Source organism: Tarenaya hassleriana, unplaced genomic scaffold, assembly GCF_000463585.1.
Source record: "Tarenaya hassleriana unplaced genomic scaffold, ASM46358v1 Cleome4, whole genome shotgun sequence".
NCBI lineage: Eukaryota > Viridiplantae > Streptophyta > Magnoliopsida > Brassicales > Cleomaceae > Tarenaya > Tarenaya hassleriana.
The window spans coordinates 4057099-4077650 of record NW_010966881.1 but is presented as its reverse complement, the minus strand read 5'-3'; the positions used below and the strand labels follow the sequence as shown (position 1 = coordinate 4077650).

General features: G+C 36.4%; 6 protein-coding genes and 1 long non-coding RNA gene across 13 annotated transcripts in view; 5 read left to right on the top strand and 2 right to left on the bottom strand.

The window, feature by feature from the left end:
* The window catches only part of LOC104823877 (probable sodium-coupled neutral amino acid transporter 6), a 5143-nt gene extending 4681 nt beyond the window's left edge, over positions 1-462 (top strand). For all 3 annotated transcript variants that reach the window (XM_010555644.2, XM_010555643.2, XM_010555641.2), the window contains one exon: positions 74-462. In XM_010555644.2, the coding sequence (XP_010553946.1) occupies positions 74-212 (139 nt within the window). In that variant the 3' untranslated portion in view covers positions 213-462. The remainder of the gene's footprint in view (positions 1-73) is intronic.
* Positions 463-886: 424 nt separating this feature from the next.
* LOC104823876 (WPP domain-interacting tail-anchored protein 1-like) lies at positions 887-4955 on the top strand. Of its 2 annotated transcripts, XM_010555640.1 has the most exons (6): positions 887-992; positions 1627-2249; positions 2451-3434; positions 3810-4018; positions 4208-4408; positions 4591-4955. In XM_010555640.1, exons 2-6 carry the CDS (start codon positions 1706-1708, stop codon positions 4762-4764), a joined length of 2112 nt encoding a protein of 703 aa, XP_010553942.1. In that variant the 5' UTR covers positions 887-992; positions 1627-1705; the 3' UTR covers positions 4765-4955. The 2 variants fall into 2 exon arrangements, with proteins under 2 accessions (XP_010553942.1, XP_010553941.1); XM_010555639.1 differs by having other exon boundaries at positions 890-992; positions 2451-4018.
* Positions 4956-5833: 878 nt separating this feature from the next.
* On the bottom strand, positions 5834-6650 carry LOC109117084 (late embryogenesis abundant protein 2-like). Its single transcript, XM_019203732.1, has 3 exons — positions 6520-6650; positions 6330-6398; positions 5834-5986 (listed from the first exon to the last, which is right to left on the bottom strand). The coding sequence occupies exons 1-3, from the start codon at positions 6577-6579 to the stop codon at positions 5912-5914; spliced, it is 204 nt and encodes a 67-aa protein (XP_019059277.1). The 5' UTR covers positions 6580-6650; the 3' UTR covers positions 5834-5911.
* Positions 6651-6953: 303 nt separating this feature from the next.
* On the top strand, positions 6954-7824 carry LOC104823873. Of its 2 annotated transcripts, XR_002024560.1 has the most exons (3): positions 6954-7417; positions 7522-7596; positions 7763-7824. It is a non-coding gene; the product is annotated as an uncharacterized LOC104823873 (long non-coding RNA). The 2 variants fall into 2 exon arrangements; XR_773368.1 differs by lacking the exon at positions 7763-7824 and having other exon boundaries at positions 7522-7720.
* On the bottom strand, positions 7541-10514 carry LOC104823874 (proline dehydrogenase 2, mitochondrial-like). Of its 2 annotated transcripts, XM_010555638.1 has the most exons (6): positions 9863-10514; positions 9103-9221; position 8975; positions 8253-8784; positions 7926-8166; positions 7541-7813 (listed from the first exon to the last, which is right to left on the bottom strand). In XM_010555638.1, the coding sequence occupies exons 1-6, from the start codon at positions 10424-10426 to the stop codon at positions 7771-7773; spliced, it is 1500 nt and encodes a 499-aa protein (XP_010553940.1). In that variant the 5' UTR covers positions 10427-10514; the 3' UTR covers positions 7541-7770. The 2 variants fall into 2 exon arrangements, with proteins under 2 accessions (XP_010553940.1, XP_010553939.1); XM_010555637.2 differs by having other exon boundaries at positions 8253-8578; positions 8896-9221; positions 9863-10512.
* A 2214-nt stretch (positions 10515-12728) lies between these two features.
* LOC104823872 lies at positions 12729-17018 on the top strand. Of its 2 annotated transcripts, XM_010555636.1 has the most exons (13): positions 12731-13009; positions 13668-13765; positions 13862-13948; positions 14099-14228; positions 14367-14616; positions 14702-14928; positions 15146-15288; positions 15375-15563; positions 15661-15751; positions 15842-16010; positions 16139-16249; positions 16351-16447; positions 16697-17018. In XM_010555636.1, the coding sequence occupies exons 1-13, from the start codon at positions 12905-12907 to the stop codon at positions 16731-16733; spliced, it is 1734 nt and encodes a 577-aa protein (XP_010553938.1). In that variant the 5' UTR covers positions 12731-12904; the 3' UTR covers positions 16734-17018. The 2 variants fall into 2 exon arrangements, with proteins under 2 accessions (XP_019059180.1, XP_010553938.1); XM_019203635.1 differs by lacking the exon at positions 16697-17018 and having other exon boundaries at positions 12729-13009; positions 16351-16451.
* Positions 17019-19190: 2172 nt separating this feature from the next.
* Positions 19191-19778, top strand: LOC109117071. The gene has a single exon (XM_019203636.1). It carries the CDS (start codon positions 19401-19403, stop codon positions 19530-19532), a length of 132 nt encoding a protein of 43 aa, XP_019059181.1. The 5' UTR covers positions 19191-19400; the 3' UTR covers positions 19533-19778.
* The last annotated feature ends 774 nt before the right edge of the window (positions 19779-20552 follow it).

Genomic DNA, 20552 nt, shown 5'->3' with positions numbered 1-20552 from the left:
TGCTGATGTTGCAGAAAGGGGTTTGGGGTTGTCTTTTAACTGTTCTTCGAACTCTCTTCAATGTTTCTTTCAGGGACCGTCACGACAGAGCAACGAGGAGGGACAAGATCTTAGCCGCGTTCATGATCGTCCTCGCTGTGTTTTCCAACGCCATCGCCATTTACAGCGACGCATACGCCTTGTTCAAGAAGAACACTTCCCCTCACGAATGATCTTGAACCTTCTGTCTCAGCCCGAGGTTTCGATGTTTTTTTTTCCCTGGAGAAATCAATCCACCAGGTGGATCCGGGTTCGGGTCGGAAAATAATAATGAAAGGAGGACGAAACTTGTGCCCATTTGTATAATCGTGGTCGGTGTTTTGTCCGCAACGACCACTTCCATGTACAATCATATTTATCTTTTTTAATGTATATCTTTTTCTTCTCTATGAGCTGAATAATCCTCTGAAAACTTGGACTGAATATTTTTTAAATTGTTTATTTAGATTATTTGAATTTTAAAAAAAATCTCATTTCATTTCTTAATGTATTTCTAATCTTAAAAACTCTAACTCTAAACGTTAAATACAAAATTTAAAATTTAAAATATTAGAGTTTAGGGTTTTATGAATTGCTTAGAAGTAGATTTAGCGTTTAGAATTTGAGATTTAGGGTTTGGATTAAATTGAGAATAGTAAAATAAGAATTAAAAAAAAAATCTAATTACAAGGATATTTTAGCTATAAGAAAAGGGTTTTGAATTTATTTTAACAAAGAAAATACATACATTTCGGCGTGAGTCCTATTGTAACTATACCTGAGCCCATTATCATCTACTAAAACCCAACTCACAAAATTGCAATTCCGACCCGACCCGACCCGGAATATGATTTCACCTTCTTTTTTTTTCCACAGATTTGCAACATTTCCAGGAGTCCGGTAGATCAGAAGCAGATTCTCCTTCCTTCTGTGGTTTCCTTCTTCGTCGGTATTCCTCGAAGCAGTCGGTGAAGGTAATGTTACTGATTAGCTTTGATGCTTCGTTTCGTTGTTCATGTACCTTCTGTGTGCGTCTGTGTTTTTGTGTTTTTTCTCTCGACTGTTTTCCCTGTGAACTTTTGACGGGAAAGTGATGGAAAATGACGCTTGGGTCCAGTTGTTTGAGGTTTGAATTTCACGATTCGTTCGTATCACATTTCGATTAAATTCACGTTAGGTACATCCGATTTTATCTCTTTGATCGTAGCGTGATTCGCATTTCTGAAGCTATTTGTGAACGAATTCTAGAGTTTTCTTTTTATTCGTGTGAATTTACGATCCGAGGGCCTTACCTGATGATAAAGTAAACGCAGCTTGAAAGACCATCCTGTGAAGTAAGAAATCTGGGAGATATGCACGGGTCATTGTACATTAGTTTAAGTGGAAGAAATCTTCTTCTTGTGATTTGTTTATCGATGGTATTGTACGGATGGTCTTTGAGGATCAAGTAGTAGAACTCCGTACTGGGTTTGTGAGATTCTTGAATTGTTTACCATGCCATTGTTATACCTTTTTGGTGTCGATCTCTCTTAGACACCCTGAATTTTCGTTAATATCTTTCTTAGACAGAATGATGCTTCTGAGCGTTTTTTCTTTTTCTTTTTGCAGTTTATTTCAAGCTGAATTTCCTTTCCTCCCTTACCCACTTTCACCTGGATAACTAGCCATTAGAAGTTAAAAAAAGGAAATGGATCTCACACACGAAAGAACTCTCCCTGTCGATGATGTCGACAGTCTTGTTCCTGAGCCCAGCTCAACTAAAACGAGCCAGCTGGAAGAAGTGATGAACCAAGAACTGTTAAGGGGAGGCGGAATTCTGACAAAAGTTGAATTGGATTTAGCATTTTGTTCTGAGAAGTTGGTGAATCTAAGTGTTCTCATGATGCACCTGGGCACGATGGAAAGCGACTTTGAAGCGTTTGCTTCTGAGAAAGAACCCTCGGGAGTTGATTCTGCTGGGAAGGCTATGGAGTTTGACCTCTTGTCAGTAATCCTTGATTCAGAGGTGAACGATCTTGAAAAACTTATCCAGCATCTCCAGACAGAAACTCAAAGTGTGCGTGACATGATATCCCCATTTCAAGAGGTGGAGGAAGCTTTCCCAGAGATGATAGAGAAGTTGTGTAATGCTGAACAAGCTTTGCAGCAGTCACTAGATCAAATTTTGGAAATGAAAATGCAATCTGCTAAATTTCAGAGGATATCGTCTGGCTTGGATGGAGTTGGAACTTGTAAGTGACAAACCTAAGTAAACAAATGAAACTTCGTCTATGCTTTTCTTTTGACCATATTAGGATCTGATGACTACTTGTATGATGCTCTCATGATCTGAAGGAAGGCTGGCTTTATGTTATTTTGAGCATGTCTTAATGAATACATCCGATAAATTACACCGAGATGTGGTTGCTGAATATGTTAATTTGTTTTGCCAGGGTCTGGAGGTCAAGTCGGAGAATTTCAATATGATGGCGAGTTTGGTGATATGAGCTCTAAAATTAAAATGCTGACGGCTGATCAACAAAGGAACTTTTTGAGGATGCTGGAGAAATCTCTGGGCAAAGAGATGGAACTGGAGAAGAAATTAACTGAATCAAGACAAACCGAGAAAGAACTGCGAGTGGAGCTATACTCTTCTGAGCAGAATGTTTTCTACATGGAAGAAGAAGCCCAAGAGGCTTATTCTAGGTGGTTTGAGGCAGAGAATGCTGCTGAAGTCTTTAAAGGAATTTCAAAAGAGCTATTAGGAAAACTTCAGATTCTTCAGTTCAATCTAAACGGCTACTTTAAGCGGGAAAATGACTTGAAATCTGAGCTAATTGGTTCAAAGGAACAGCTGGAAGCGAAAGAAAGTGCTTTGCAAAAGCTTGATAGCAGCAATGCAAGAGTCAATGGCTTCCTTGCGGCACAAGCAGAAGGCTTGAAAGAATGTCTGAGAGAAACTGAGGATAAACTGATTCTGTTAGATTCTGAGAATATGACACTAAGGGAAACAATCAGTTCTCTCGAGGAACAGCTGAAGGAACGTGAGCTCCAAGCAAAAGATTTGGGGTGTGAAAGTCAAAGGCAGGATTCTGTTTCTTCTGCTACACAGTTAAGGGACCTGGAGCATGCCGTTGAGGATCTGAAAGACAGACTGACAATAGCGGAAGCTAGAGCTGAGGATGCTGAATCAAAATGTAAACAAGTAGATCAAAACAATAAGGAACTTACTGATGAGTTGGAGCCTTTCAAAGCAAAGGGTTTCACTGCAGAGAAGTTGGAATCAGTTGAGAAACGCTTAAGAGATTCAGATATTCAGCTAAAACATGCAATAGCAGCTGGTGAAGCAAGTGAAGAGAAGCAGAACATGTTATATTCTACAGTATTTGATATGGAAAACGTGATAGAGGATCTGAAACTAAAAGTTACGAGGGCAGATTTGGGCTGTGAAAGTCAAAGGCAGGATTCTGCTTCTTCTGCTACACAGTTAAGGGACCTGGAGCATGCCATTGAGGATCTGAAAGACAGACTGACAATAGCGGAAGCTAGAGCTGAGGATGCTGAATCAAAATGTAAACAAGTAGATCAAAACAATAAGGAACTTACTGATGAGTTGGAGCCTTTCAAAGCAAAGGGTTTCACTGCAGAGAAGTTGGAATCAGTTGAGAAACGCTTAAGAGATTCAGATATTCAGCTAAAACATGCAATAGCAGCTGTTGAAGCAAGTCAAGAGAAGCAGAACATGTTATATTCTACAGTATTTGATATGGAAAACGTGATAGAGGATCTGAAACTAAAAGTTACGAGGGCAGATTACCGGGCTGACAGTGTGGAAGATAAGTTGATTGCAGTATCCGAGTCTAATGCAGAGCTCAACGAGGAACTGAGTTATTTGAGAGGCAGATTGAAAGAATTAGAGGAATTAAAAACGAGAACTGCTAAAGACATCGGTGTTCGTAACAAGATAATGAAAAATCTGGTAATGCAGCTAGCTGTTGAACGAGAACGGCTTCACCAGCAGGTATTAAGAAATTACTGCTGCTCAATTTTAGTCTGCCTTTTAATCTTTTATGATATGCTTCCTACCACTTTGTCACTTTCACACCTTTCTATGATTTGAATATATGCCGAATATAGGATAGTGGGCTTTAAGTTTAGCGATAATGGCAGTAAAACCGTTTTATCCCCGGGTTATTTGCGGGTTTTGCAGATATCTACCTTATCAGTAGAGAATAGTGTGTTGGTGATGAAGTTGAAACAGAGGGGCAAGCCTTGTTCTGCTGTCAATGGTAATGGGTTCACGCAAAGCAAAAAAGATGGTTTTTCACCAAAACCTGAACAGAGTGGTGAGTCTCGACATCGAGAAAGCAGATCACGAGTGACCGTCACGACCTCGGCTACCAGTTCAGAGGTAATAACCAACATCCTAAGACTCTTTCCCACTCGTGTTTGCGAAGGAAAGAATTTGTTTGGGTTTCTGAGTACCATTGCATAAACATGGATTAATCTCTCAACAATTTGTGTTTATATCTTTCCGAGCCATCAGTGGTTGAAACTTGATAAAAGGATCTGAGAATTCTGGTTCTTGAACAGGAAGAGGGGTCAAAAGGGTCAGCAGTGTCGGAGACAGAATCCAAATCAGAGACGAGCGATGTAAGAAGAGTAGATGCAGGTGCTCTTGGAATGAAGCACATCCTCACGGCTATTCTCTTGCTTATATTATCGGCTGCTGCTTACTCTATTCTCCAACCCGACCCAGCGTTTTAAACGTCACCAGTTACTATATATATATATATATATAAGCTAATCTAGGCTTCTCTCTAGCTTTGTTCATATGGGTTTTTTTTGTTTATGCAATTACTTCCAGATTGCTTGGAATAGTACATGTTGATATAACATTTTGATCCCAACTTGGCTCGGTTTGGTTTTTTCGACCAAAGGAGAGTGGTTCTTTCTTTCATGAAATGTCTCAAGTGATGATTTCTGTTCCTTTTCTACAAGACGCTTATGTTGATCCTTTAATTTATGCATGATTTTATTAATGATTAATTGGGGAGCTTTATATATTAGTCATTATGTATCATAAATTTGGAAATTTTTCATGAATTATCACCGAAATATACGACTGTTTAAAAGAGGAAAAAAGGCGATATAAGATATAGAAAAGCTTGTATTATAGAAATGTAAATATTGTGTACTCGGGACAATCTAATTATGGATATAAAATCCAAAACGAATCATGTTAAATAAGAATTATAAAAAATAAAATTATGTAGATACACACAAGGGATGGTGGCCGTGGGGAATTTTTTGGTTAACCTTGCACCCTTATTTTTAGTTACTATTATATTGTCGATTATAACTGTATTCGATGATTAAATTTGATTATAAAAATTAGAAAAGGAATATAAATCATTTAAAAAAATGTAACTTTGATTATAAAAATTAGAAAAGGAATATAAATCATTTAAAAAAATGTAACTTGAAACACTTGAGAAAAAGCATATTGGAGCATCCGTATGGTTAGTGGAGATGGCTATTTCAAACGCAATATTAATTGTTTTCACAACGAAAAAAGTTACCTAAAATTGATTTCGAATTCGATATGAGATTTTCAAATATTTATCTTGTAACATTCGATTTGGAAGAATTTTCCATTTTACGGTTTAAAAAAAAAAGAATTTTTCATTTTATGATTTATATCACAATTAATAACTATTGAATGTAAATATAAAAAAGAAGACCCAAATAAATTATTTTTTATGAAGGGAAACAACTACATAAAAAAAACCTTTGCAAGGTTAATGAGATAAAAAATAAATAAATAACATATAAAAATAAAGGGAAAGATTAAAACTCCAAAATCAAATATATTTATTCTAGCCAAAATAAATAATTAATGGAACGATCTTCTTCACTTGTCAAGTCCAGTTGCATTCTTCACTGCATCAGCAGCTCCTTGTGCCTTCGCTTTTATCTGTTGGCCCGTCTGTATACACATATACATTCACCCATACTAAAAAATATTAAATTTCAAATTAATATTCTCTCTAATCTAAATTTTTGACGTTATAAAATGAATTTTCAATGACCTGTACATTTAGCTAATATAGATCTTTCTTAATAATTAAATATTATTGACTATTAATTACGCGAGTTTGATGATGAGAACCATTCTTAAGAAAACGTTGTCATTTTTTTTTCAATTAAGATAATTATTTTAAAAACAAATTTGTAAAATATTGTAGGATTAGACAGAGTATTAATTATAACTGAAATTAAATTAGCTTAATTCATACAAAAATTATTCAATCCGTAAACAAATTACAAACCTCCTGCATGGACTCCTTGGCAGATTGAGCAGCGTTGCCCATCTTGTCCATCATGTTGCTCGCCTTCTCCTGAAAAATTAATAAAATAAACAAATCGATGATTATATATTTAATTACAAAGATTTTACTTTCTTACAACATAAATTTTTATTTTTTTTAAAAAAGTATTTTTTTATTTAATATTTGTTACCTGAGTTTGGCCCTTGGCCTGACCAGCTTTGAAGCTCATCTGCTGACTGTTGTCTGCCATGTTTTTTTGTTGTTATGTGTAACACTTGGAAGCTTAATCACAGAGATTAAAATCTTTGATCTCAATTAACAAGCGGCTAATGGTGATGATTAGAGTTTCCAAAACATTTCACAATTTATAGATCTCTCGAGGCTTTCCTCGTCTGACACGTGTCCCTGGATTATTGGATCGTACTTGGTCAACATTTTGAGTTAGTTTGTTGTGGTTGATCCGGAATCAGTTCCGAGTCACGCCCGAGTTCGAGTTTGACTATTTCAATCAAAAATTTGCAATCCTATTATATATGAAAAATTAATATAACTACTGATTATATATATATATAGAATAATCGGCTTTTTTGTTTTCAAGAAACTATATTTATATTTATATTTTTATATCGAAATCGAATAGGGTTTGGATTCAATTTTTTTATTAATAAAACTCTCTCACTCGCCTGTCGTAAACTCTCCGGCGGCTTCTCCCGGTCGCCGGCTACTCGATTCGGTCGGTGGAACCCTAACTCATCTCCCTTTCTGACCGTATCTCCGTCGAACCCTAACTCTCTCTCTCTCTGTCTCGCCTCCGCCGTTCTCCTTCTCCGTTCGTCTTTCTCCCCGGCGCATCGGTCTTGGGTTTTTTAACCCCTTTGATTTTTGGTCTCGAAGGGTTGAGTTGTTCGGGAATTATGGTTTTCTCGTCATAATCTCTGATTCGAAATTCTGGGTTTTGATTTTACTGTATTGATTTTGCGTGGCTGAATTTTTCTGGGACTGCTTTGCAGTGTGTGATTGGATTGGAATACGAATTAGGAATTGATACAGTAGCAACCCTGTATCCGAAGAACCAGAGCTCGAGGAAGGTGAGCTTCTGAAAACACAAGGCGTGATTTTTCATCCACCATTTTAGCTTTAACTTGTTCATTCAGTGTTCATCTGTAATCTGGACTCTTGTGAATTCTGTCAGCTGACGAAGACAGAAGAAGTTCATAGGAACACTGGTTCCGGTGAAACCGTGAACCCAGGTCTGGTCTGATAATAGGTAACACACACATACATTGGTTATATTTCTATATTTATACATTTTGATTTCCCAATGCCATTGGAAATATATTCCCCAAAATCGAAAATTTTAAAAACATGATATATCTGATTTCTTAAATCTACATTTCTCCAAATTGCAATTTTGGATCTCCCTGTGACCGCAGAGAAACCCTCACGCAATTGCTGCAGCCTTCAATCTCCTCTGCAGCTCCTTCCTATACGACACAAAACAACGAGTCCATTCAAAAACCGGAAATTTCCGGTACAGACTAAACCGGGAATACGAAAACCAAACCGGAGCTTAACCGGGAAACACCAAAATTTCACCTCATAAGTTGGCGGTCAAGGGCAGTAGTGGCGAGCATTCCCCGGTTCTCTTCTGCACGTCTGAGCAAGTACGGAATGGCGGTCTCGACCGGTCCGAAGGGCATGTATTTGCTGACGTTGAAACCCGACTTCTTAAGCCCGAGAGACAATGCGTCGGACATTCCGTACAACTGCGCAAACTCGATCTTCCTGTCTCCTATATCGATCCCAAGGTCCTTCGCCTTCTTGGCCGCAAGTTTTCCTAAGGATCAAGTTCCAAACATTCAAAAAATGCGTCCATGTTTGATATATATATATATATATATATAATGTGAGTTCGGTTGTTACCTGAATCGGTGTTATGAGTGGCGAGAACGACCCCGACGGCCGAACCACTGGCGGCCTTCTCTAGCAAGAAGGACATGCACGTGTTGTAGCACGTGTGAGTCTCCTCGATACTGTCGTGGACCGGTGATTTGCAACCCAAGGAACTGGCTAGACGTCGTTCGCTAGACATGTAAGCCCCTCTCACGAGCTTAAACCCTACTGGAACTCCCATTTTCTCGGCTTCTCGCAGCGCCAATTGCAATCTCTCCCCCGAGTCTTTCAGATACGCCTGAACCGTATTGTACACAACCGGCCGAGACTTGTCGGAATTGAACAAGATCGTCGACCAATACGCCATGTAATCTATCGCCGGTTGCAGGATTGTGTCCTCGGCATCGATCAGCAACGGCACGTTGGTTTCTTGACACTCGCGGCATATGGTCCGTAGTCTTTCGTGGGCGTTTTCGAGTTCTCGTTCTTCTTCTAGGGTTAACGGTTCGGGTTCAGAGTTCGTGTGGTACAGAGGACTTGAACCGGAGAAAACCGGGAATGACTTGAGCTTCCATGGGAGATCGAAATTAGGGTTTTTGTATTGCCAACGAAGCAAGTCACTCACTCGTTTCAACACTCTGATCGGACAAATCGCAGTTATAAGATCGTCGACCAATACGCCATGTAATCTATCGCCGGTTGCAGGATTGTGTCCTCGGCATCGATCAGCAACGGCACGTTGGTTTCTTGACACTCGCGGCATATGGTCCGTAGTCTTTCGTGGGCGTTTTCGAGTTCTCGTTCTTCTTCTAGGGTTAACGGTTCGGGTTCAGAGTTCGTGTGGTACAGAGGACTTGAACCGGAGAAAACCGGGAATGACTTGAGCTTCCATGGGAGATCGAAATTAGGGTTTTTGTATTGCCAACGAAGCAAGTCACTCACTCGTTTCAACACTCTGATCGGACAAATCGCAGTTATCTTCACAACCACGGAGCTAACCTGTATTGAAAAAAAAAAAAAAAAAAAAAAAAAAAGGGAAAGGGGAAATCTCAGGTCAGGATGTTCTAAACCGAAATTTCAGTAAACCGCCGGTTAGCGAGTAAACCGGTAAGCCGGATCTTCTGGAACTAGGTCAATATTCCACGTAGGATTTGCGTGTTTACCGTGTGAAGTCTGACTAGATAATGACGCGTTGATTTTATTATTAACCGTAAATGTTATTTTCACACACAAGCGTAAAAAGCTAAGGGTTTGAGTCAGACAACTTGAATTATTAACCAATGAAATTTACTCATATTTATAAAACTATGTACGAGTGCGTATATATATATATATATATACCTTCTTCACTATCTAAGCAACTTGCTCAAATTGACCCAAGTTGATAAAATAGTAAATCGTTACATGTTCTTCGTGTATAATTAATTAATATTTAATATGAAGATCGGAATGTACCAAGATTATTGGTACGGAAATTGTTTTAGTTCTCTGACAAAAATTCAGTAAAAAAACATAAATCAAAGAAAATTAAGTTCCGACAGAGCAACTTGAAAAATAAAATAAAAAAATAATCCCAAGTCAAAACTTAAAATTCAGGATTAGAATGCAAAATAAGGAAAGAGATAAGTAAGAAATCTTACGTAATTAGAAGGAACTCCTCTCGCGGCTTCGACGGTATCGAGGAACCTCTGCATGTTGTCGTCGCACGCTCCACCGTCGTCGGAGTGTTCCACGCCGTAGACGAGCATACCCTTCAGCCCTGTTGCCTCGTACATGCGCCTCACGCGCCGCCCAGCCGCCGCCGCGTCCTCTCCGGCGCAGAAATGGTCGTAGAACGTCCTCCTCACGACGCCGAGAAAGAGTTCCCGAGTCGCCGCCACGTCCATGAGCTTGGAGCCCATGACCCACGAGCCCAGATCGACCATCGGCCCGATCGCCGCCGCGTGGAGGACGGCGGTGGAACGGAGGAGCTCCGCCGTGTGAACGCCGGCGAAGAGGCGGGCCTCGTCGGAGAGATCGAGGTCGGGGATGTGTTTGGGCTGAAGGGGCTCGGGCTCGTCGGGGTTAGGTTGTCCGAAGGTGAGGATTTCGGGGACGACGGCGGTAGAGGCAGCGAACGAGGGAACTCCGGCGAAAGGGGTCGCGGAGATGGACGGGCGGAGATGGCGGAGAAGACTCGGTGATCGGAGGAGATGGGTTGCCATAAAAGTCTGAGCTTTCGTTCTAGTTTTTGTGTTGTGTTTTTTCTGTTTTGCGTAAATTAGTGCCACCAGAGGTTCTCATATATATATATATATATATGCGCGTATACGTGGCGCTAAGTAATATGAATTTTTTAGATTGATTTTAATCTTTTTTCGTTACGGAGAGTGTTAATTGAAAAAAATAAATCATCGATTTATTAACACATACGGATTTAAATAGTATATATTTTCGTTTAACCTCGAGTAATAGTTTTCAAGATGATAAACACGTAACGGACACATCAAATCCAGGTAATTACAGATCATATTTACAACGGTAATTTTCTTTCATCATCATCATCATCAGAAGTTATCGCCGTAATTATCTGAAAGGACTTTGCGGATAAATCAATTCAACGGCAAGCGACAGCGAGACCTGAGCTTCAGCTGAGTCACCAGATAACTATTCATTAATTGACTAATTACAATTTTAGAAAATGAATAGAAAAAATGTCAGAAATTTAGAAAATAAATCATTAAATATTATTGACTCGTGAGTCGGTGGGGATTCGATATGAGTAATCAGATGCAACTGCCCTTGAATCTTTGACTTTTCTCCCTTAGGAATCTCCATACGCAAAATATATATTTTTTGTTATTATATTGAAACTATTTTTTATTTTTGTATAATACTATTAAATCATTTATCTATATTTTTTTTAAGGTAAGTTTTTTTTTATCTAAAGGGATGACTTCTAATTTTACTAATTCAAATTGCATAACAATCAAAGATAATGACAATACAAGACTAGAGAATGGAGAAGAAAATTTGCAATTTTATTACTTGAATAATCGAACAAGTCAATGAATTATTTCTAACATAAAAGTTGAATGGAATTCATCTTGTAATCTGCATCCAAGTTTATGAATGGTAGATATAAATTATTATATATACATATTGTCCTATTCAAAAAATTAGTTTTTTAATTATGTGATTGATTTATTTCGAAACAATTACACGCGATTTTTTTAAAATGCTGATTTTGATTGGAGGTGGGGTGGAGAATTCTCGCACTTCAGTATTTCGAGTTTTAGGGTTATATATTTATTCCGATCTGCTAATTAATTTGAGTATATTTATTCCATTTTTATAATAATTTCTTTGCATTCCACAATATATCCCTATTTTAGAATGTTTAAGTAAATCCCATATTTAATCTATTCTTTTAGAAATTAAAGATAAATAAAGTGTTCCATTCAAAAGAACAATCAAACGGAATAAGTTTCAAGATCCTAACAACTATAATTCTAAAACGAACCATATTTTATGATAGTGAAAATATAAAATAATTTATTTTACATTCCGTTATCGGATTTAAATATAACCATAATATAACCATATCTTTCAAAACCAAGTTATGACACAATTCGATTATTGTGTACATATAATGATGCACTCTATAATAGGTTGTGAAACATAAGCAACAAAAAAAAACTTTAAACTGAAATAAAATAAAATTGGGACCCCAATCCCCCAATACGGTAGTGTTCTTGTGTAACTAGTTCGAAATATTATATATATATATATGCATATGTATATTAGTATGTATATATATATATGATGCGATTTGGACGGTCAGGTGATCCTTATTTGTTTATTATTTAGGTTTAAAAAATAAAATAAAAGTAGGTTAAGGGGAGGCAAAAGCAGCATGAGTGTGCCACGTGGGGAATTCATGGGTTGGTGGGCAGAAGCACCATAACTATATACATTAATTTAATTATATTGAGATAATTTTATCAAATTTATAAGATATGAAGATTAAACCAATCAAAAATATTTTTTATCCCACAGAATTATTTGGAAAAAATTCTACATCCATATTATATTTCATGGCGGAGAGAAATTAACATTTTACAAATTACAATCTCACACATTTTTTTCCTTGATCGTGCATAATGTGGCAAAATCTAGTATTGTGGGTAGATTTAAGTTCATGATTTGCAATGGTGTCACAACACAATGTTATTTGGTCAATCTTGTATCCGTATACAAATTCGAATCATTTCGAACCGGATAATATACATTCGTATTTAAACCGATTTATATTAAAAAAAATTGAATGAATGTAATCTTTTAAATATCGAAATAATCGATTATAAAAATAAATAAAAATTAAGTTAGAAAATGAATTTTTTATTATAAAAACCAAATTCAAAGTTAAGAGAACCCAAAAAAAAAACGAAGGAAAAAAAAAATCGGACACCTGAAATTGAAAGAAAGCCCTCGCCCGCCATTATCACGCTCCAAAAATTTCGGGAAAATTTTTAAACCGTGTCTTTTGAATTTCCCACCGCCATTGGAGGAGGAGGGAAAAGCACAAGTTGTCAAGTACCCAAAGATTGTTATCGAACATTATCAGCTTCTATTGTGTGCCCAGTGTCTCTTCTTCGTCAAAATCCCATTTTCTATTCTCCCGAGGAAGGCAGATCGTGATTATGGCGGTGGAGAGCGAGAAACCGGCAAAACGCACCACAAACCCTGGTGTTAGGGTTATTGGAGGAAGGATCTACGACTCCAGCAACGGGAAGACTTGTCATCAGGTGAAGAAAGAGCGCTGTCTCTGTGTATTTTCTTTCGTAGATTATGGATATATCATTTTCTCGCGGTTTCTGTTCGTATTGCTTCAAATTTTGGTGAGATGAATAATGGGTACGATGAAGAATCTGGCTTTGCGTTGGTTTTACCTCCGTGATCTCTGCATATCATGTTTGGTTGATTGGAAAGTACGGTAAATTGAAACGATAGACACTCTGGGCATTTCCTTTGACTAGGAAAATGGAGAACCATACTTCGTAAATTTCCAGAAAGATGGGTTATTTGAATTGTGTTTATTTTTTGGGATTCTGTTCGGTTGATGAGAAAATATTGTTTCTCCTTATATTGTTAATGACTTTGATCCCCGAGATTTCACGTTCGTTTTGAATTTCTTGATATTCGCTTTGTTTGATCCGTGGGAATTTCTTGTACGTTTGTCATTTGGAGTTTGTTCTTTACCAACGGGGAACAAGAAACGATGAAAACTAATACCCTATTGAGCTAATGGGTATGTTCGAGGATTCACAAGCACTTTTGTCTCTTAAAGTAGTGAAAGCATGAAGTTTGGTGGGTTTAACAGATCAGATTTAAATCTTGTAACTCTTCTGGTAGATATGTTTGTTTGCATTAGCGGCAAGTTTCACAAAGAATTGCGTGTTACAGTGCCGGCAAAAGACCATGGTTTTCGCTGCATCGTGCACGGTCATGAAGAACAACAAGCCGTGCCCAATTAAGTACTGTCACAAGTGCTTGTTGAACAGGTTTGCTTTGGTCTCCCGGATTTTTGTTGATCATCATGTTGTTGGGAAATATTTGGAGCTCTAAGTTATATAAATTTGCTTCTGACCCAATGTTAGATATGGTGAGAAAGCAGAAGAGGTGGCGCTATTGGCCGAGTGGACGTGCCCGAAGTGCAGAGGAATTTGCAATTGCAGTTTCTGCATGTAATACACCAATCTGTATAACCTTTCTTGAGCATAATATATGCCTTTCCAGTTGCAGTTTCAGCATGGAATATCGATCTATATGGCTTTTCTTGAGCTTATTCTATGTTTTTGGTTGGAACAATATTGTTAAGTGTATCTTCTTTACAGGAAGAAGAGAGGTCATCAGCCTACTGGCATATTGGCACACACAGCTAAAGCCACCGGATTTTCTTCTGTCTCAGAACTTCTGCAAGTGAAGGGTCCTGAGAATTTTTCATATCAGAAGCCTTTAAAGCCAGTAGGTGCTTTCCCAGAGATAGCAGTTGTGTTAAACAAAGTTGCAATTGTTTCTGCAGAATGCTTTTTTACCTGTTTTTTCAGTTGTATTACCTTTGTAATATCTTTATCTTGTGCCCGTGCAATTTTCTTGTTCCAGGAAACTGTTGTTACCTCCCCTAGAAAGCCCGGGAAAGAAAATTCCCTTGAAGGAAAAGGCGATTTGCTGAATGAAGAGACGCGTGTCATTGTGCCCAAGAAAATTAATCGAGAAAGGCTTAAGGAACTAAACAATGGGAGTGGTGATGAAAGTGCTGCAAAGAAGAGTAGTCCCAAAAGGATCAAGACTTCTGTGGAAGCTTGTGAGACTGTTCCGAAGAAAAAAGTTTCCGAAGAAAGAAGAGATAGATGTGATAATTCTAAGGCTTAATGCATGGAAGCATTGCTCTCTTGTGTCCTGTTAGAAAGAGGCTAACAGAGAAAATGATGGTGCAGGTGTTGCAAAGGATGTTGAGAACGACAACGTGAAGGGAAAGATCAAGAAAGCTAAAGCTACCCACAAACTGAATAAATGTGAAATGGAGCATAAGAACGAGGACAGCCGGTTTGATGCTCAACTGCCCGAAAGCATCAGCTCAATCTCGATATCCGGCATTGAACTGCCACCAGAAGACGTTGGAAATGTGCTCCAGTTTTTGGAATTTTGTTCAGCTTTTGGAAAGGTATGATTATAGGCATTTATCTCCACTAGGGCTGATCATGAGTGGGTGTTTTATAGTGAAGCTCTTACGTTTTGATTACTACTTATTGAAATAATCAAGTTCTTTAGACTTGATTGTTTTATTGACGCTCACTTGAATTTGTCCCTTTCATCACTCAAATACTTTGCCAGGCTTCTTTTTCTTGTTATTAACTTTCTTCTTTGGAATCTTATGTTAGGTTCTTGACTTAAGGAAAGGACAAGCTGAATGTGTGATACGTGAACTGTTAAGTGGACGTGGCAGAAGGAGACAACAGTATTCCATGCTAATTCAGATGATTATCCGAATTTCACGTGTGATATTAGAGGATAGAGGAGAATTGTATGTGTTTATTCCTGGAAGGTTAAGAGTTTTGCTATGACTTATATTTATGTTCACTTGATTAACTTCCATTTTTAATTGTTTAGGTCCCTGTCCCTTAGCCCAACTGATGGCAAATGGTTCAAAGCTGTGGGAGAATGTGTCTCAGAGCCGGATTTGCTCGACGATTTCCCCTCCGAGTTGTTTGGGAAAGGCATTGCAGAGTATGGGAAGTTGGATACATCGAAAAAGCTTAAGCTCTTGAACTTTTTGTGCGATGAAGCTCTCTCCACTACGTATGTAATTTACAATACATTTGAAAATTTTCAACTCTTGGTGCTTGAGTGCTTAAACTTTTGTGATATTTTGATCTTTATCTGTTGAAAAACATAGGGCAATGAGGAATTGGATTGACAACCAAAGTCTGGAATCTGATGATAGAAAGAAAGAAGCTAAGGAAAAGGTTGCAGCAGCAAAAGAAAAGGTAATCTTGGTTAGGATCAATGCTTGAAACATGCCAGTTTCTGAGTTTCATGTTATTTATCTCTAAAGGTTTTTTTTTTTTTTGTTTCAGGAGAAACAACTGAAGCAGAAGTTGCAAGATGAGGTGGCAAAAGCTGTCATGGCGAAATCCAGTGCTCCATTGTCGATTTCAGACCACGAAGCTATCATATCACAAATTAAAGCTGAAGTTAAAGAAGCTCATGCTGAGATGGTGGAGGCAATGGACATGCTGCCCAAAAGTACGTATGGATATTGATCCTGCTTTTCATTTCGAATCTGAAATATGCACGGAGGTGTATGTATATATATATGTATGTACATATATGGTCCTAATCAGGTGTACTTGAACTCTTGTGATATGTTTCAGAGAGGCAAAGAAGTGATGCTGTTAGGACCGACCCTGTGATATTGGACGAGAATGGCCGTGTTTTCTGGAGGTTAACGTCCTATAACGGGGAACCAAACATTTTGCTTCAAGGTTTTCAAAAAAACATTACAGTTTCGTTATGTCCATGTCCTGGTACAGTGGTACTAGTTCATGTGTGTGTGTGTTTTAACTTCTTCCTTCTCTGCACACAGATGTTGGAACCTGGGGTGAAGTTTGTACTCATGAAAAATGGCTTACCTTCAAATCTGATCAGAAGCCAGAGATAGAGAAGTATCTCTCTTGTTTAAGGTGAGAGTCGTTCCTCTGCACTAAATATACTTAAACAACGATAATTATCGGCTTGATTTGATTTACCCGGTTATGGTTATAGAAATGGTCTTTCGGGTTTTAGTTACATAGATTCAAGTAATCTGTGGTCCAAAGTTAAACCTTGCCACCCTCCATAACGGTTTCATAACCGTCCAATCGATGCATAAATGGGAATTACAAACTCCGGAATCTCATCCTTTTTTCCTCTTTGAATCCTCTGTTTTGTAGGTTGAAACAGTGCCGTGCAAGAACTTTCGAAAACTGAGGTAAAGAAAACCCACAATCTTTGGATGTTACATAGCTCGAGGGGCGATCTTGGAGCTGATGGATGATACCCATTTTGAAGAATATATCCGGTATCTTTAGTTTTTGTATCGAAAACCGATAGATTTTGGATTCTAAAGTATGAATATTCTTGGGAAGGAAAGTGAGTTTTCGGGGCGAAAATATGAAGATCCTGTCATCTTTGTTGATGGTTCATTAAAGATGTAAAGATCTAAGATGACGATGTCTCAAGCTCAACAATGAAACACCATTCTTGTTTTTGTTCTGTCTTCTTTCCTTAATTGTTCTTTGCCGGTTTGGTCTTGTTGTGTTTCATCATATCATTATATATGCATATTTGCTTCTAATTGGAATCATTAACTTGTAGATTTTGTTCATAGATAGCTAGACAAAAATACTGATTACCCAATTTTTTTTTAAAAAAATGTAGGACATAGCAATTACCAATAAATTATCAATTAATTTTTTTTCCGCCATATAACATGATTTGAATTCTTATATATACATACATATGTGTATATATATATATAAAACGAGAACATCGGTCCAATGTCTACCTACGAAGGGGCACAGACCATGTCGTTCACGGGATAATCACATGTCGACCGGTCTTCCTCCGTACATTACATGTTCCATAATGCATATTTATTTTTAATTAAGTAATTAAACCATTTTTTAAAACATTATTTATATATATATATTTATTTACTTTTAATATCTACAAGAAATGCAACAAGTGAGAGACAAAAGAGCTTCGGATGCTTTTGTTTGGTTCCACGAGTTTTGACCTAAAGAGATAAATTTAATTGATCGTTGTCTCCCTTTTGATCTCGTTATCAATTCACATTGTGTCTTAATGTCCCTACATAACATGCTCACGAGAGATAAAGAAATAAAATTATTATTATATTATTTTGCATGTCTAATCAATCTTTTCCCTTCTTTACATTTCCAAATTTATATATTTCATCAATTTTTTTTTACTATGGAAATGAATGTTGAATGCATAACACTTTCTTAGATTGCAAGAGAATATGAAGGCATGAGTGTGTAGAAGCATGAAAACATTAGAGTTGCATTTCTTGGACCATATGTATTTTTTACAAGAGATGTTTTATTGGATTAAACAAAAATAATCGGTTATTTTATTTATATTTTTAATTCACGCTTTGATGAGTTGTAAACCATCCATATTTAATTGAAGATATAAATATTACAAAAAAAAAGAATTAACAACATTTACATAATTTCCCTTTTAATATGATATATAGTTATAAATAAAATGCTATTTAACCACTCAAAATTTTAATTAGTTTTTAATATAATTTGAAATCGCAAACGGCATATCTTTGGATGGCATTGGCTTCAAACATGTGAGTGTGACGATGTAAACAAAATCGGGAAATACAAAAATCAAGGGGATTAGATAAGAATAATAAAATTATTATACGTTAACGATTTATGAATCGAGCTTATGAATTGACTTAAAGATCTTGAAACTTTTTCAAAATGCAACTGCGATAAATGCAAAAAGTCAACATCAAAACCCAAGACAAGACAAGAACATGTTGGATTATGTCGTTTTTAATTGTTGGTTAATACGGTTAATTAAGTGCCTTTAAATTACTATAATGCCGGGTTTGTGGATAATCTTGTTGGCTTAGGCCAAATCAGTTTGAATCGCCACAATTTTAAAGATTTTAATTTTGAATTAGGTAGTAAATTTTATAAATGAATTAAAAAATATATAGTTGGTTATAATTCAATTTATCTTGTCTCACGAGTCAAATGAACTAACCCACAATTCATATCAAATAGTAATACGATAAAGTAAAATCCATCTTAAAATTACATTTCGAAAAAAAAATATACTCAAATTAAATATATAAAGTAATACAAATGATCAAATTGTCTAACTCCAATAAATATACAATAATATACAGGGTGAGAGAGACGGGGCGAGGACGATAAACAAGAATCGGGGGGGAGAGAGAGAGTATACCAAAAATATACCAGGCTTCATATATATGTACATATCAACCCGTTTTGATTTCACATAGTTCATTTATTAACAAAATTACTATATAGTTTTATGTGCATTATGATTCTTTTATGTGATTCTATTTTCTACGCCTGTATACTGATGCATACTTACAGTAACTATATATATATATGTATATTACTGTTGATAGCAAACCATTAGAGATAGATACACGTATCTACTGCATCAATATGACACTGACATCTGCCAAAAATCTTTCACAACATTTTCTTTTAAAATCATTATGTACGTGGGGTTTGGTAGATTCCCTCTGAATTCATGGAACTTCTTAGAAATGCTGACATGGAATATTTTAGTTTTTAAATTTCAAATCTCGAGTTACCCTTTTTCAAATAATATAATGCATGATGAGACTGTGACCCCCCCAGAAAAAAAAAATGAATGATGAGAGAAGCATGGGATCCAGTTCCCTTGCTGCCAATATCTTTTTCTAGGTATTATATACATATATAAGATGTATATGTATATATGTATGTATGTATTTGTATATATACAAGTGAGTCCTAGTCTCATTGCATCTCTATTGCCAAGTAATCTCTCTCTCTCTCTCTCTCTCTCTCTCTCGTGAGTGTGTGTGTGTGAGACATGGGATCCATGAAGGAGAGCAAGAAGAAGAGACCATGCAGCAGAAAGCTCGGAGGATATCTAAAAGAGCAGAAGGGAAGGCTTTACATCATCAGAAGATGTGTAGTCATGCTCATTTGCTGGCACGACTGACGTATTTCTATACGTTTTCATATACGTACACACACATATACACATATATATATATATGATGTAGTATTGGTGATCTTTGATCATGTAACGTGGATCAAAACGACGACGGATTTGGAGAAATTAATGAATCGAATACCGTTGAATGGTACGTCATCAACATTGCACAAAGTTCTTCAACCGTCAGCCGAGTTCACGATTTAAAGATATGAACGTCTTAGATGGTATATATATATATATATATATATATATGAAATAATAAGATTGAAGTTGGTTATTATGTTCTTCCTTCTTTGTAACCTTTGTATATAAAACTTTGTGCTAAGAGAGTTATATATCAATTTGATAATTTGTAAAAAAAAAAGGTTAATTATTGATAAGCTGTTTTCCTTTTTCCCCTTTATGTTTTTCTAAACGGTTTTTCATTTGAATGATAATTAATTATAGAATATATATATAGTTCGGTTCACGTCTATGTTAAAAAAGAAAAAAGATCAAGAAAATATTATATTCGGAGTATGTGGAAACCTTATATTAATGTTCATGTATAGTAAGTATATTATGATAAAAACTATTACAGTATTTTAATTTACTTGTATAGACGTAAAAAACTGAAAGAAATATATACCAAAATTGATCATATGATGTCTCTTTTGTATTAAAAAAAAACTTTAATGAACGGTGAAACGAAGATACCATCAAAAAATGGCGACGGAATAACAACGAAAATGTAAATTAAAAATTTTCTGTCACACTTCCGTTATTATCTATGAACAAATTGGAAATCAAATTGTTTTTATACAGTCAATTAGTAAGGAATTAGCAACAAATATTGGTAAGATGCATTTCTTTTATTATGATTTTAATGCATACGTTTCACAAATTGTTTGGTCCACTGTGATGTTTTTTTATAATTATTATCTATCTTCCATTTCTTGATTCCAATCAAGTCATCTATAAAATAAGCAACTTATATATATATATATATATATATATATATATATATATATATATTAAGAGTTT

What these genes read in the sequence shown, in the direction of transcription:
- LOC104823872 (XM_010555636.1), top strand. Translation starts at nt 12,905, where the DNA reads ATGGCGGTGGAGAGCGAGAAACCGGCAAAACGCACCACAAACCCTGGT. An exon ending in ATCAGAAGCCTTTAAAGCCA is followed by an intron (nt 14,229 to 14,366) that starts GTAGGTGCTTTC and finishes TTCTTGTTCCAG; the next exon opens with GAAACTGTTGTTACCTCCCC. An exon ending in AATGGACATGCTGCCCAAAA is followed by an intron (nt 16,011 to 16,138) that starts GTACGTATGGAT and finishes GATATGTTTCAG; the next exon opens with AGAGGCAAAGAAGTGATGCT.
- LOC104823876 (XM_010555639.1), top strand. Translation starts at nt 1,706, where the DNA reads ATGGATCTCACACACGAAAGAACTCTCCCTGTCGATGATGTCGACAGT. An exon ending in CTTGGATGGAGTTGGAACTT is followed by an intron (nt 2,250 to 2,450) that starts GTAAGTGACAAA and finishes TTGTTTTGCCAG; the next exon opens with GGTCTGGAGGTCAAGTCGGA. An exon ending in GAGAACGGCTTCACCAGCAG is followed by an intron (nt 4,019 to 4,207) that starts GTATTAAGAAAT and finishes CGGGTTTTGCAG; the next exon opens with ATATCTACCTTATCAGTAGA.
- LOC104823874 (XM_010555638.1), bottom strand. Translation starts at nt 10,426, where the DNA reads ATGGCAACCCATCTCCTCCGATCACCGAGTCTTCTCCGCCATCTCCGC. An exon ending in GAGGAGTTCCTTCTAATTAC is followed by an intron (nt 9,222 to 9,862) that starts GTAAGATTTCTT and finishes TTTTCAATACAG; the next exon opens with GTTAGCTCCGTGGTTGTGAA. An exon ending in CTTGACCGCCAACTTATGAG is followed by an intron (nt 7,814 to 7,925) that starts GTGAAATTTTGG and finishes TGTGTCGTATAG; the next exon opens with GAAGGAGCTGCAGAGGAGAT.
- LOC109117084 (XM_019203732.1), bottom strand. Translation starts at nt 6,579, where the DNA reads ATGGCAGACAACAGTCAGCAGATGAGCTTCAAAGCTGGTCAGGCCAAG. An exon ending in AGGCCAAGGGCCAAACTCAG is followed by an intron (nt 6,399 to 6,519) that starts GTAACAAATATT and finishes TTAATTTTTCAG; the next exon opens with GAGAAGGCGAGCAACATGAT. An exon ending in CCAAGGAGTCCATGCAGGAG is followed by an intron (nt 5,987 to 6,329) that starts GTTTGTAATTTG and finishes ATGTGTATACAG; the next exon opens with ACGGGCCAACAGATAAAAGC.
- LOC109117071 (XM_019203636.1), top strand. Translation starts at nt 19,401, where the DNA reads ATGGGATCCATGAAGGAGAGCAAGAAGAAGAGACCATGCAGCAGAAAG.